At 50.6% G+C, this 15,397-nt stretch overlaps 1 protein-coding gene across 2 annotated transcripts in view; it reads right to left on the reverse strand.

Moving 5' to 3' along the window:
* Window positions 1-1,588: 1,588 nt before the first annotated feature.
* NF2 (NF2, moesin-ezrin-radixin like (MERLIN) tumor suppressor) overlaps window positions 1,589-15,397 on the reverse strand; it is a 635,344-nt gene continuing 621,535 nt past the window's right edge. For both annotated transcript variants that reach the window (XM_085636353.1, XM_085636354.1), the window contains one exon: window positions 1,589-2,569. In XM_085636353.1, coding sequence (XP_085492479.1) covers window positions 2,519-2,569 — 51 coding nt within the window. In that variant the 3' untranslated portion in view covers window positions 1,589-2,518. The remainder of the gene's footprint in view (window positions 2,570-15,397) is intronic.

Raw genomic sequence — 15,397 nt, forward strand, 5'->3', positions numbered from 1 at the left:
ACACTTAAGTTGCCCTGCGTGTCGCATCTAAAGGTACATTGACTTAAAGTGTCGCATTTAAGAACTAAAGAGACTTAAGCTAAATTCTACCATCTTAAAGTAACCGTATTGTGGATTGTTGTCGTTTAATGGTCTTGTGGTAAATCTATATAAAGAATACTTATTTTTATATAAAACCTGTGTGGTGTCCATCTGTAGTGTTGTCACTTGATTACTGTATGTGTTCACAAATGCTTTACACACTGCCTCTAAGATAAGCCTGTCTGCTCGTGTCAAGCTACCAAGGGGGTGAGCAGGGGTTATTTTGGGAGTGTACACCTTTACCCTGACTAGAGGCGAGGGTCCCTATTTGTCACAAGTGCATACCTGTGCCAACTAGAGACCCCCAAGTCTAACACATGGCATTGTAGGACTCCGGTAACTGATCATGCGTTGCCCTGGCCCTGGGAAACTTTGGGTAGCACAGGTGGACCCTGATGCCGGCTTTGCAGGTGGAGGGCAGGAGCAGGCCTAGAAGCATGCAGTTGAACATGTGAAGCAGAATAATGCTGGAACTGTTTTGTGCTTCTTGGACTTACCCGACTTCGATGTGGAGGTCTTGGACCTTGAAGATTACTGTCCATGGGAACGACGCCGTTAGCAGCTTCATTGCCTGCTTGCGAATCACCTTCAGGCGCATCAACTTGCACTCAACGTAGGCCTTGGGGGTCATGCCCTGACCTAGGCACCAGAGACAAACCCAATGGTGATCCGACATGGACATTTGATGGTGACAACTCCACAAGGCTTGAAACCAGGTGGTTTTGCAGTGGACATGTCCCTATTACAATGGGAACAAGGTCAAAAATAGAATCCTTGACAAAATGTCAAACAAAAGTTGGCCAAGGTAGTTCTCCGGTACCGCACTGTTAGAGCAGAATGAAACTAATGTCAGCGTGGCACTTTTGAAGGCACTGCGTCACTTTAGAAGAGTAAGGCATTGGCATGGAGCCGATCAATGCCTCCTACTGGTGCGCAAAGGTCTTGCTTAAGATTTTCTGGATCCAGTCTGACGCCTGGGGAATATTCTAAGGTGAGGAATATGTGGTTATTTGTCTCCGTCAGATAGTACTTTTTTTTAGCACTTCAGGTTCAACTCATGAGCTCAAAAATGTGTGACAAGTGCCTTACTTGGAGCTATCAAGAAAAGGTGACACATCTATGTCTTATGAAGAAGATTTCAGCGTTCAGCTCTCCTCTCAGAAAACCAGAATCTTAAGTAAGGCTTGTGTTGATTGGAATGCCTTGTGTCCATGCCAATGAGGGACACACAAGCGCAGAATCATACTTAAAAAACATTTCCAATGATAATATAGTCATTAGCACAGCATGCTACCATAATTTCCAATCCTTTTTTCCACATTTCCTGCACACAGGTTCCAGTCTGGTGGTCGAATATTTCTAGAGAATGCGTCTTTACTTAACCCCGAGAACTAGTTGCATCATGCATGTATCACACTAATTTACTCGCTCATAGTCACAAAAAACACAAAAGGGACAAGACATCCGTCCTCGTGGTTGACATAACCAAAGACAAACACTACAAAAATCTGTGACATCTTTTCTCTTTTTAGTTAAAAAAAAAAAAAGAAACATTAAAAAGGTGCTCTTTCGAACACTATAACATGTTGCATCAAAATAGTAATGGCCACATGGATTTCCAAGTGTCTGACCCAATCTGGATACATTCTGGAATCTGAATTTCAGACATACATATTCAGTTTCAGAGGTACATAACATGTATGTGCGGCATATACTTGCACACATTTTTTTTAAAAACTCTTGCAAGACAAAATGGCTCTGAGGCTCAACCTGGTTCACGAGTCTGACTCTGCAGCTCATTCTGTACATGCCATTGCATGGTTGGCAGGCTACACTAAAAAGATATAGCAAAAGTCACACCCATACGTGCCTTTTGAATCCTTTGTGCTCACATTCACGACGCAGTTTGCAAGCTCATCGCACAGGGTGGGTGAAGGCAAGTAGGTGTTGGGGATGGCAGAAGAACATGCAGAGTAGAAGGCAGGAGGGTGTGTGAGTAATACATAGGACCATGAACAGTTACCTTAAAATACAGCATCAATTATTGCAGGCATCGTTACAAATTTGCTGTATCCATTCTGTCTCCGCCACTCCTCACCCTTCTACTCCCCAATAGGTAATTTGCCATCATTCAAGCACAACACAAGCAACGCTGAAGAGTCACCGCTTAGGGGACCGGAGAAAAGGAAGAAGGGAAGCGGCACACCAACTTAAAGCAATAAGGTCTGCAAGAAATATCTTCAGAAGCATGGACGAGCAACATAAACCATAAAAATGTTTTCTGAGGACAATGCTGTCCAGCCAAGTTCTCCAAGCAGTAGGTCCACAATGGTAGCTGTGGAAGGGAGGCTTGTGTCTGCATGCTTGTGAGAGTCGTTGATGAGTTCTTGCAGGAGAGCTTTTGTAGTGTAACAAACAGGAGGGCTTGCATCCTTTCCTATAGCTCCTCAAAGAACGCCACTCGGGACTTGGTGCTTTGCAGGGTAAGCTGGGGGGAAAAAAGCAGAAAAAAAGAATTCTGATCAGGTCGATGAGGAGGATACCTGGTTAAGTAGGATAGGTTTAGGTCTAAGCAACAAAGTGAGAAATTGGGAGAGGTTAAGCCTTGGAAATAAGAATATTTAGTAAGGAGGGGATAACTTACGAAGGAGAAATAAGGCAGTCTTTTAGAAACCGAATGAGGCTATGAAACAAACCACCCAGTCAACAGAAAAGGTTAATCTAACACAACTTAGCTTTAAATAAATGATCGAATGCAACGCCACCACATCCTTACCCATCTACCGACACTCCCTATAGTCTGGTACTTTCAGCACTGTACTAGTCACATTAATATAGCATAACCCACCACCTCTGATCTGCTTGACACCCTCCATCTACTCAGACTATGCATGAAGCGCTCACACCCTCTCTCCATCTAGCCCTGCTGTACTCTTCTGCCCTTCACTTGAAGTCCTTGGTACTTTCCCTTTCTCCCTCCTTCTGTGCATTGCTGGCTGTCTCCATTTCACACAAAAGCCTTATACTCTGAGTAGATCTCGGTAGCTGCTTAACACTTTCCCTAGATCTAGAAGTACCAGCCACCTTTGGGGTCTCACCATTCAGCACCATTCTCATCCATACATGCCTCTGAGGGCCTAATGAGAGAGATTCAGGCCACTCAAGTGATGACAATTGACATATGAATGACAAACTAACAATATAACTCTTTAACATTGAATATACCTCGACAAACTCAAAACACCACACAGGCTGTAAGAATTGAACATAATTCCAACAGATTGCCGGCTACTTACTACCCAGGAAAAATAAAACAGTCTAGATTGAAATATACAGTCCTTCCATTTTATAGTTTCAACTGAGAACCCTGCCAGAACTACCAGTAACATTCCTAGGCCACTGCGATTAAGATTGAAATCTTCTATTTTACCAACTCTCCCTGAAGAACATTAGACCTGGACTATTATCAAATTTGAGAAAAAACACTCTAGGTAATTAGATTTCAACTGTGCATCTGTCTGCAATTCATCCTAGTTGCATTATATCAAGTAGTCTATTCGTTTTACGAAGAAATGGGCATTTTAGATCTCTGTGATGTTTGACTGCAGAATCAGGAAAGGGCGCTTGTTATCGCAAATGCTCTGCTCCCTACTTGGGAAGGAGGCCCAAGTACACAAGCTTATCTAGCAGAGCCCTTAAAATCATTTTCATGTTTCCACCACTCTGGAAAACACTGTTTCTTCCAAATGAGTACATTTGTTTCCAGCATACTTTGCAGAATATCCACAGCTAAACCTCCTTCCGTGTTGAGGGAAGAAAACCCTATTTTTAGGTAAGAATGTGCCGACTCTTTCAGGTCTCAAAATTCACAGACATGGAGGCATGGCTTGCACTCGAGAATGATGGCTGCCTAGTCCGTGGACTCTATACTTCCACATCATGTGCCCGACATGGACTAACTGCGTAATAAAAAGCTCTAAAGGGAGCGGAACTCCTGGACATCTTACCAGCGTGTTCAGGGGGCACTAGTTCCATTGTTTGTCGGTGTTCCCGCTGCTTCTCTCCTGATCTCCTCCACCTTTCATTACATGACAGAGCCAAAATGGCGGTCAACATTGACCCACCTGAAATCAAGCGGGATGCACGGAGTGACACAGACAAATGAGCGCCCCGGGAGATGTAGAGACTAGCAGGGCAGGGATCGGATCATTGAGGTGGCCTACACTGGCGCTGTCCAGCAAAGACAGTACATGTGCGACCAGGCCACTTACCTGCTCTTAACTCTCCTAGCCGTGGAGTACTCCTCCATCCACAGACCCAACTTCAGCCATCACAGCCTTCCGGGGGACAGAACCACCCATACTCCTGGCTTGGGAGTCTTCTTTACAGTGACCTCATAGAGACTACCCCCTTCCATCATCTGAGTACACACTGGTGCCTACCACATTTAACACCAGCATCAATATCTGACCAGATTAAATATATTCCATATTAGCTGTCCACATGGCCTCCAACAACACCCATTAGCCACACACTACTAATCCATTGCCAATCTTGAATTTCTTCTACCTACTTCCCAACTGCCAGCGAGCTTTGCTACTTTTTGCATATGGTGTACTCTACGCAGCTTCTCACCGAAGGCAGCTAACAACTGTGCTGCGCAGTAAGGTATCTTGGAATGGCAGATCAAAGAGGCAAAGGACCTCAAGGAGACTAAGGACACTAAAACCACTAAAACGCTCCAAAGCATAACCACCTCTGCCAGACGCGCCAATTATTCCCAAAATAGACATGTTCTCAAGCATCGATGTCACTATACAGCAATTGGGTGCACTTCTTGATCTTGCGGAAGAGACTAAGGCCAATACATTTGCAATACACCATGACTTACAAGCTCTCTGGAGTGACTTTAAAGGTCTCGCCAATAGACTCACGGAAGCAGAACCCAGAATTAGCACTTTGGACGACTCCTACACATCAGGACAAAAACAGACAGACTTGACAACACAGAAGATGAGAGTGATGGCGTGGGAGCTGTAAATACGTCAGCATCGCAATCGCAGGGGCAATCTCTACATTTTCGACCAACGGGAGAATGGGGAGTGCGTCTCAAACTCATGTGCTGAATTCTTAGATTTGTGGAGTCTACGCTCACTCGTGCTCACCTTTGAGAAAGATTTCGAAATAGAGAGAGCACACAGCATACCTCAAGGGAACCTCCCAGCACCACTGCTGCTTTATCAACACGCCCGAGAATAATGATTTTCCAACCACTTTGCTATCACCATACAGAATACTCTTTCACATGAGAAAAATCAAATTCATACATTGGAATGGAGCCAAAATATATATTGTGCAGGGCTACGCTAAAGAAAATGTGGCTGCCATGAAAGGTTTCCTGGACCTTTGCCAGCCTCTACGAGACCTCTCCATTCCATTTTCCTTTGTGTGTTTGGCCAAGTTCCGCATCCTGTTTATGGTGGGATCACAGATGTGCCTTACCCCACTGATTGTGCTGCCGAGTTACACAGAAAACATAGAAGCATCTATTAGGCGCTTTCTGTCACTTGGATTGTTGTCAGCCAAGCGTAAAGTGGCGTGTAGATGGGGACGTGGAAGGGCTCCTAAATTTAAGGAATGGTAACAGGACTTGATCTATTGTCAGGAGCAACTAACAACATACTCCTAGCTCCTACTTGTGAGCTCCAGACCCAAAGACATATGGGGGCCCCTAAAGACATACCTGTTACTTGCCCGTCATGCTGCAGACGGTCGACAGGACTCTCACACACAACATGACAACACTATCTAAATATCCTTCATGAGACACCTAACTGTAGGGCATCAATGGTTCACTGACTCACCTGGATCATAAAATGTTTGATTTCTGTATTGTGCTTGGTGTGAGAACAATGAGGCAGTCCTAACGTTGCTCTAGTCATATGGAAACGCCGTACATTTCTAAGTTTGGAAATGCTATGCAATCTCTCTGTTGATGGGTATGAAAATGCCAATAAAAAGAAATGAAAAAAAGTTCTTCAATCCTTCATATATACTGCCACACAATCGGACATGATAACTTGAGGTTATGGTAAATGGGGCTCTCCTGTTTGCCTCTTTCCCTCACTTTCAATTCTCCAATTTGTATGATGTTCATTATAGTATTTTCTTTCATATTCATCTCTGGTGGAGCCATAAGTGCATGCAAACTGCGATTTGGGCTTTGTTGAACAAGTTACCTTCAATAACGATGTATCTGGTAGAGACGTATGTTAGTTGTAGATTCTTTACCTTAGAGTTTCCCCCAGGCGTCAGTCTGGATCCGGAGGATTTTTTCTTTAGCAGTACCCCTGCATGTCGTTAGGTGGCGTCGGTCACCTCTGTCAGTTGTCGACACCGGGATGATGTCGCACATGCGTGCTGATGCCACTTCTTAACATGACTTTCCACGCCAGAAGCGCAGGGTCATGAAAGACACTTAACACTGGTGCATCAAAACTAGGGCCCTTTAGGGGAGCCCCAATCCCTAGAAATCAGTTCGCAGAGCAGGGAGGATGGTTGGGCAGTAAGGAATCTACAACTAACATATTTCTCTACCAGATACATTTTTATCGACGGTAAGTAACTTGTTCATCTGATAGAGAATGTTAGTTGTAGATTCCTTACCTTAGAATAGATACCCCAGCAATGCCATCCCCGGAGGAGGGTCTGCGAATCAAGATTTCACCAGAAAGTCATGGAGGACCGAACGGGCAGAGTACCTATCCCTCAGGACTTGGCTGTCCAGGCGGTAGTGTCTGGTAAATGTGTGCAAGGATGCCCAAGTTGCTGCCTGATGGATGTCAAGGACTGGAACTCCATGTGCTAATGCCGTGGTCGTCGCCGATGATCTCGTGGAATGAGCATCCAACCCCACAGGAGGGTCCTTCTTCGTCAAAGCATGGCATATTTGATGCAAAGGACAACCCATTGGGAGATGGTCCGTTTCTGAATATCCCAACCTTTCTTGACACCCACATAGCAAATGAAGAGTTGATTATCAACCCAGAAGTCTTTTTTGCGATCAAGATAAAAAGACAGAGCACGTTTGGGGTCCAGACGGTGGAGTCTCTTCTCCTCCTTGGAGGGATGGGGAGGTGGATAAATGGTGGGCAGAGTGATAGACTGTCCCACATGAAAAGGCATGACGACCTTAGGAAGGAATGAAGGCTTGGTCCGAAGCACCGCTTTATCCGGATAGACAGGCAGAAAGGGGGGCTTAGAAGATAAGGCCTGCAGCTTGCTCACCCTGTGAGCAGAGGAGATGGCAACAAGACAAGCAGTTTTGAGAGTCAGCAACCTGAGGGGACAGTTATGAAGAGGCTCGAAGGGAGCACACATAAGACAGGTGAGAACCAGATTTAAGTCCCACTGGGGCAATACAAAAGGAGATAGAGGGATCAGATGAGTAAGGCCCTTAAAGAATCTGTTAGCAATAGGAGATTTGAATAAAGAAAGCTGATCTGGGAGGAGCCTAGCGCGCAACCAAGATGGCCGCGTAGGTGCGAGGCTCCCGAGGACCTCCGCGACCTCCTACATATATCCTGACAATATCCTGTCCTAGATGAGGGGACTGTGTTGGTGAGCCCGAGCTGAGGTGGCACCCACTTTCCGCTTCCAAATTGGACCTCGGACTCCGGCGGTAGCACCGATTGAGATTTGCGGCCTTCTCCACGCCGGACCCCGGATTGGAGTTGTGGGGTGATCCGGAGGCAAAGTCAACAACAGCGGCGGGCTGGGCGCGGCGGCTCGCGTACCCCGCACTTTCACTTTCGCTTTTGCACCCTCCTTGCTGTCTCGGCGAGGTTGGGTCGCGGGGCACTGTGGGGTGGTGTGGCCCCGTTGGGGTGCCCTGCCGGCCCGCCGGCTGTGACTTGCCCCGCGGCCCTGTGGTGACCCCCCCCCCCGGATCCCGTGAACCGGCTTGCCCGCCCTCACGACGTGCCTGGCATGGCCGTGTGACTGGAACCATGTCCACAAAGCAAGATGGAGATCGGGCAAAGGTGAAATCGACCCGACGTGGCGCAGTCCAACAGTCTAACAGCATGGACCGCTATACCCTCCAGAAGGGATCTCCCGAGGTGCCGCGTAGGTCCCCTGAGGGCCCGACTGATGCTCCTGCTCTGCCCGCGGATCTGACCCTGCGGGACGTGATGGGCGCCATCGCTGAGATGAAGGCCTCGGTGGACCAGCGTTTTGATACACTGGCGCAGAAAATTGACTCGGTCCTCGTGGATGTTGGCCTGGTAAGGGCCGATCTATCAAAGACTAATGACCGGGTCGATTCTTTGGCCCACACCACATCGGGCCTCACGACGGATGTGGCAGCCCTCCAAAAGGAGGTGCGCCGGCTTGGCCAGGCGAGCGCGCTGATGGATCGTCGCCTGGAGGATTCTGAGGGTCGGGCCCGGAGGAACAATGTCCGTATTCTCGGGGTGCCTGAGGGACGTGAGGAGGCGGCGGCGGATCTATTCGTGGAGGACTTGATTCTCACCCACCTCCAGCCCCGGGGACTGAGTAAATTCTTCGCGGTGGAGCGGGCCCACAGGGTTCCCGGGGGAAGGCCCAAGGCCGGAGCCCCCCCCGAGGCCTCTCATCGCCCGGATTTTCAACTTTCGGGACAGAGACGCTATCCTGCAATCCTCCAGACTACAGGGGCCGGTCAGACTCGACAATATGGATATAAATTTTTATCCTGACTTCACCCCAGCGGTCCAAAAGCAGAGACTAAGCTTTCTCGGAGTCAAACGTCGTCTACGGGACCTAAATCTCAAGTACGCTATGCTTTTCCCAGCTAAGCTGAGGGTGGAGTTGGATGGCCTCACGCACTTTTTTGATCGTCCCGAAGCGGCCGGGGACTGGCTGGATACCTTGCCTGGGGATCGGGATCAGGGGGGTGGGGGGGGGGGGGGGGGGAGCGGTGGGGGGAGAGGGCCCGCCGGATCAGGACTGAGGGACTAATATTATGCCTCGCTCTGGACAAAATTGATGTCACTTTTGACTGTTCGCCTGTTCGAGTAAGTCTCCTCCTGTGGAGGTCGTGTGGGGTCTCTTGGGGGTTCTCCCTCCTCCTCTGGGGGTCTAGTTAGTTTCATCATCTATGGGGCGACAGGCACACTGCACTTTGGGGGGGCTGTTTGGGCTCATGCAGGGGTGCAGGGAGGGGGGAGTTTTGTTGGGGTGGGGGAGTTGGGGTGAGGTGTTGTTCGTCTTTACCACAAGGCAAACCCTTTTCTGTATTGTTTTTAAGGTGCTCTCCGGGGGACGACTGATGGCTCCTGTGTGTGATGGGGGGTAGGGATTTGACTTTGTTGTCTTGGAACGTTAATGGACTGGGGGATAGGATCAAACGAGGTGTGGTCCTGCAGTATTTGAAACGAATCTCACCCGATGTAGTCTTCCTGCAGGAGACACACCTTATTGGAAACTCTTTTTGTGCCATGAATCGGCGTGGCTATCGTTTGGTGGCCCACTCGGGCTTCACGTCGGGCTCACGGGGTGTGGGCATTATGGTGAAGAACTCGCTCCCGTTGGAAATTGATGAGGTGCGCCATGATGATAGGGGACGCTATGCTGTTTTAGTGGGGAGAATGGAAGGCAAAGTAGTGGTCTTGGTATCAGTATACGTCCCACCGGGGCTACAGGCGACCACTTTTGCAGACCTGGGGCGCCTCCTCCTGGGCCTTCCGGGGGGACTCCTAGTGGTTGGGGGGGACTTCAATGCGGTGGTTTCTGGGACTCTGGATCGTCACCCCCCTAGGGACCTCCCCCGGGCCCAGGCGTGGCTATCCGGCCTCATGGATACACTGGGATTGGTGGACTGCTGGCGCTTAAAACATCCCACGCAGCAGCAGTACACTTTCCACTCGGGGGCCCATGGTAGCCTCTCACGGCTTGATCATGTCCTTGTCCCGGCGGCCTATGCTGGGAGTGTGGGGGAGGTGCGCCATCTGGCGCGGGGTATCTCAGATCATTCCCCGCTCCTGTTCCACTTTGATGTCCTTCCGAGGGGTGAGGGCAGGGTAGTTCCCATCAATGCCTGGTACCTGCGCGACCCCACCATTCGTGCTGCTGTGATTAAATCCTTGCAGCGATACTTTGATGAGAATGTGGGGTCCGTCCCTTCGGCTATCTCCTTGTGGGAAGCCTTCAAGACAGTTCTCAGAGGAGAGGCCCTGTCCCTTATTTCCCATGCCCGGAGGCGCGAGCGGGAGGAGGTTACCCGGGTGGAGGCCGAAACTGCTGAATTGGAGGGTGATTTAGAGGGCGGAGTGACGGATGCTGCACTACATGTCCTACAACTTAAGCAGGCGGCCTACAGGGCCCTCGTTACGGAGGCGGCCAGGGGCCTCAGTAGGGAGCAACAGGGGCGACTGTATGATGTGGGTGATAAGGCGGGCAAACTGATAGCGTGGTTGGATAAAAAGGAGAGAGTGAACCGTGTGGTCCCGCTGATTGAGAGGACGGATGGTGTGAGTGTCGCCGAGCCAGAAGAAATTGTCTCCTGTTTCGCGGATTATTTCCGCGAGGTGTATTCTCCGGTCTCTCCTTGCTCGGAGGAGGACTCCCATTCCCTGCTTAGGGATATCGCGCTGCCCTCCCTCTCGGAGGAGGACAGGGTGTCGCTGGATGCCGCTCCTACATCCGACGAAATTGCCCTCGCCATACGTTCGGTTGCCTCTGGCAAGGCCATGGGCCCGAATGGCATCCCTATCGAGTTATATAAGTTGCGACCAGATGTACTGGCACCCCACCTCCGCGCGATGTTCCTGGCGGCCCACTCGCTGGGCTCCCTCCCGCCGGACCAGCGTCTGGCTACTATCGTGGTGATCCATAAGGAGGGGAGGCCTCGGGACCGGGTCACATCCTATCGGCCTATCTCGCTCTTGAATGCGGAGCCCAAAATTCTCGCCAAGGTGCTGGCCAATCGGCTGGTCGGCGTGGTGGGCGACCTGGTCCACCAAGACCAGTCCGGCTTTATCCCCCATCGCAACACGGCCCTTAATCTGCGGCGCTTGCACGGGGTGCTCGCACGTGTCCCATTCGTGCGGGAGCTGGCCATTTTGGCGTCCTTGGACGCCACTATGGCGTTTGACACGCTTGAGTGGCCATACATTTGGGCGATGCTGGCGAAGTTTGGATTCGGCCCGGGCTTCATCAGTTGGGTCAAATTGTTGTATTCGGGCCCATTGGCGCAGGTGGTGGTGAATGGAAGAGTTTCGGCCCCATTTGAACTGGGCCGGGGCACGCGACAGGGCTGCCCCTTGTCGCCGCTCCTGTTTGCGCTGGCCTTGGAGCCCCTGGCGGAGTGGCTGCGGTGGCACCCCTCCATCCGTGGTCTCCGTTGGACCCCCGAGTATGAGGACCGTGTGTCCCTATACGCTGACGACATCCTTTTGTACCTAGCCTCCCCACGTAAGTCACTCATAGTCCTGGTTGATGTTTTACGTTCATTCGGCCGGAACTCAGGCCTTGTCATCAACTGGGCTAAATCATGCGTGTATGTGCTCTCTGGGGAGGCTCCTGTCCTTCCGCGGGGTTGTCCAATTCAGATTTCCTCTCAGGGGTTCCGATACCTGGGTGTCTACATTACTCTGGACCCGGAGGCCCGCTACGAGCGGAACTTGCTCCCCCCTCTCCAGCGCTTGAAGGAGGACGTCGTGCGCTGGCGGCGCCTGCCGCTTTCGCCGCTCGGCCGGGCGGCGTTGTTTAAGATGATGTCGTTGCCACGTTTCTTATACGCTCTCCAGAACACTATGGACCCAGTCCCGGCGCGCTACTTCCGTGAGGTGGAGAGTTTGCAGCGCCGCCTGTTCTGGGACGGGAGGCCGCGCATTGCCCTGGCGAAGTTGACGCTCCCATGGTATGACGGGGGGATTGCCCTCCCGGATATTAAACGGTATTACTGGGCCTCCCAGCTAGCTGCAATTAACCATGGCCTCTATGGGCCCGCCTTGAACCCGGCATTTGAGATGGACAAGATGCTACTGCCCGGTGGCGACTACAATCGAGTGCTCTACTCTGGCGCACCCGACGCTCGCTTGACGGGACCTACGCGTGTCATGGTCAGAGTATGGCATGCGGCCAATGCAGCTATGGGGTGGAAGGACCGTTTGACCCGGGCGTCACCGCTGTATGCGTCTGAGAAGTTGGGCTCTCTCTGGACCTCGAAGGGCTTCGGGAAATGGGACATGATAGGCATCAGTAAAGTGGGGGATCTCTGGTCGAGGGGAGGATTTAAAACATTCGAGACGCTGCAGACGGAGTTTCAGTTGCAGGGCAGTGAATACTTTCGATACCTGCAGATCCGTCATGCACTGGGCTCCGTCTTCCCAGACGTCGCCTCCATCCCGGAGTCTTCCCCCCTGGAGGATAGAGTGCTAGATGGCCACGTCCCAGACAGTACGATCTCCCTTATTTATAAAAAACTGATTAATGATCGATCGGGCTTGCTGATTGGCCTTCGCGAGGCTTGGGTTGCCGACGGTCTGGAATTGGATGATGAGGACTGGACCTCCGCGGTGGCCTCTCCGAAGGAGGTGGCTATACCGGCTCGCCTTCGCTTCGTCCAGCTCAAGATACTCCACCGGGTCTACATGACGGGGCCAAGGCTTCAGCGTATGGGCTATACTGAGGATGGATTGTGTAAGCGTGGTTGTGGTGCCGTGGCGACCTTCCTGCATATTCTATGGGAATGCCCGAAGGTGGAGCGATTCTGGCGCGGTGTGCATGAGGTCCTGCGAGTGGTTACGCGTGTTGCGCTGCTGCCGGAAGCGAGGAGATGCCTGTTGAATGTGTGGGAACCAACTGACTACTCGGCTCCGCAAACGTGGTGGGTGACTCTGGGATATATGATTGCTAAGCGTGATATTGCGCAACTGTGGGGATCCCAGAACCCCCCGGCGGTGTCGGCCTGGAAAGAGCACATGGACTGGTGCATGTTTCGAGAAAAGGTGGTGTATGTGGCGAGGGGTAAGCCTGGGACATGGGTGAAAGTGTGGGGCCCCTGGAACGCCTACCGTGGGAGTATCTGCGCGCCACCGTTGCTGCCTGCTGCCTCACCAGCCCCGTCCCCTTAGCTGACTCCTTCCCCTAGCCCCGGGCACAGGGTTCCCCCAGTCCTCGCTCTGTTTCCCTCCCCCTCCTTGGACTCTTCTGATAGTTGGGGTTCCCCATTGGGGAGCACGTGCTGCTATTTTCGACTGTGGGTAGCCTTGTGGGTGTTGTTTTCTTGTTGTTTGTATAAAATGAAACCGTACTGTGGGGTATTATGGCTGTGGCCCATGATGTTGATAACTCCTGCTTATGCTCCATGTAACGCCAAGTGTTCTATGAACGTATGCCATATGTTTCTGCCATTCCTAGCGGCCGGCCGGAAGGTTGTGGGCCCATATTTGTATATTCTTGAGATTTGTAATAAACGGTTTCAAAAAAAAAAAAAAAAAAAAAAAAAAGAAAGCTGATCTGGAAGCTGAGGATAGCAGAGATGGCTGCAAGATTTCCTTTAAGAGTGCCCAGGGCAGATCCCTGCTGGGGCAAAGAAAGTATATACAAGAGAACCTCTGAAAGAGAAGGAGAAAGGGGATCAACAGCCTTTGCTGTGCACCATGCCACAAAATATTTACATCTACAGGCATATACCGGTTTAGTGGAGGAACGCCTGGCTGCCAAGATATCACAGACTTCAGGCGGAAGGTCAAAAGCTGTCAACTGCTGCCACTCAAACTCCACGCATGGAGGTGGAGACTAGACAGGTTCAGGTGAAGAATCCTCCCCTGCTGTTGCGACAGAAGATCCTCCCGAATGAGTAGTCTGATTGGAGGATCGATGGCCATGCTCAGAAGGTAGGGGTACCAGACTCTTTGTGCCCAGTCCAGAGCTACAAGAATGAGTTGAGCCCGGTCGCCCTTGATCTTCTTGAGCATTCAAGGCAGAAGTGGTGTTACAGGCGGAAAGGTGTACAGAAGACCGAAGCTCCACTCGTGATGAAAAGCGTTGCGAGAAAGTGCTGCCCAGGAAACTCCAACACGCAAAACTGCTAACATTGCGCATTCCCTTCGGAGGTGAACAGATCTAACCAAGGCTCTCCCTAATGTTGAAAGAAACCTTGCGCTACCTCTGGATGGAGACATCATTCGTGATCGACTAGGCACCGGCTGCTAAGTTCGTCCGGCCTGGCGTTCAGGAAACCCTACGAGGTGTTGAACCACCAGGGTTATGTCCTAATGTTCCAACCATGTCCAGACGCAGAGAGCCTATTGATGAAGGGTCCAAGACCCCACCCTGCCCTGTTTGTTGCAGTACCACATGGTAGTGGTGTTTTTGGTGAACACCTGCACCACTTTCCCCCTGAGAGAGGGAAGGAATGCTTTCAGTGCCTGTCTGATCGCCCAGAGCTCCAAAAGGTTGATATGGAGGCCGGACTCCGCCGCATACCAGACGCCTCTGATATCTGCCTCTCCCAGGTGCCCGCCCTATCCCCATCCCAGAAGTGACACATCCGTCAGCACTGTTAGATCTGGTTGAGGAAAGGCGAGAGATCTGCCCCTGACCCAATCTTGGTTTGTTAGTCACCACTGCAGTTTGTGCGCAGTTCCTTCCGAGATCTGGACGGCCCTCACACACCCAGCCAGCTAGGTGTCATGCTTCAACATCTTGTCTGCTCCTCGTCGGGTCGGCGCTGCAGTACCCGACGGGCACCCAAAGAGGGGCTCTTTAGCGGAGATCTTTTGTTCCTGCCGTTTGGTGAGGTGTAGGTAAGGGGCCTAGGAAAGTGTAGATGTGGTGTAGTGAAAGTGTAAGCTAAAACAGGTTGGGTAGACCCAAAACATTTTTTTATAAGATGGCTCCCACCTGATTAAAAGAAGAAAGAGTGGGGACTTATCTGAATGTAATGCTTCAAGATCCTAGCGCTCTACTCTAATAGTGTCAACATGTTAATTGCCTTAATCGTCCTAAGGATCAGACGGAAATTCATCAGGACCATGTGTAAACTATCTACACCCCATGGTAGTTGTGGACCAACCTACCTACCACGTTTAAAAGGTAAAGTACCTTAACAGTGTTGAGGGAAATCTAAAAGAAAAATAAAAGCATACATTAACATGGACATATTGGTCAAGTATACTTTATAGCCATGTAGTTCTCTCTAAATAAATCCAAAAGTGGTGACCCAAAGGGTGTGCACATGTGATCAAGTGACAAGTAACACACGTGATGTCATACACATGATTTATATAAAGTTTTTTAGAGTAAATAGCGATAGAGAGGACAATAG

The sequence above is a fragment of the Triturus cristatus genome, chromosome 11 (assembly GCF_964204655.1).
Source record: "Triturus cristatus chromosome 11, aTriCri1.1, whole genome shotgun sequence".
In the NCBI taxonomy this organism is placed as follows: Eukaryota; Metazoa; Chordata; class Amphibia; order Caudata; family Salamandridae; genus Triturus; species Triturus cristatus.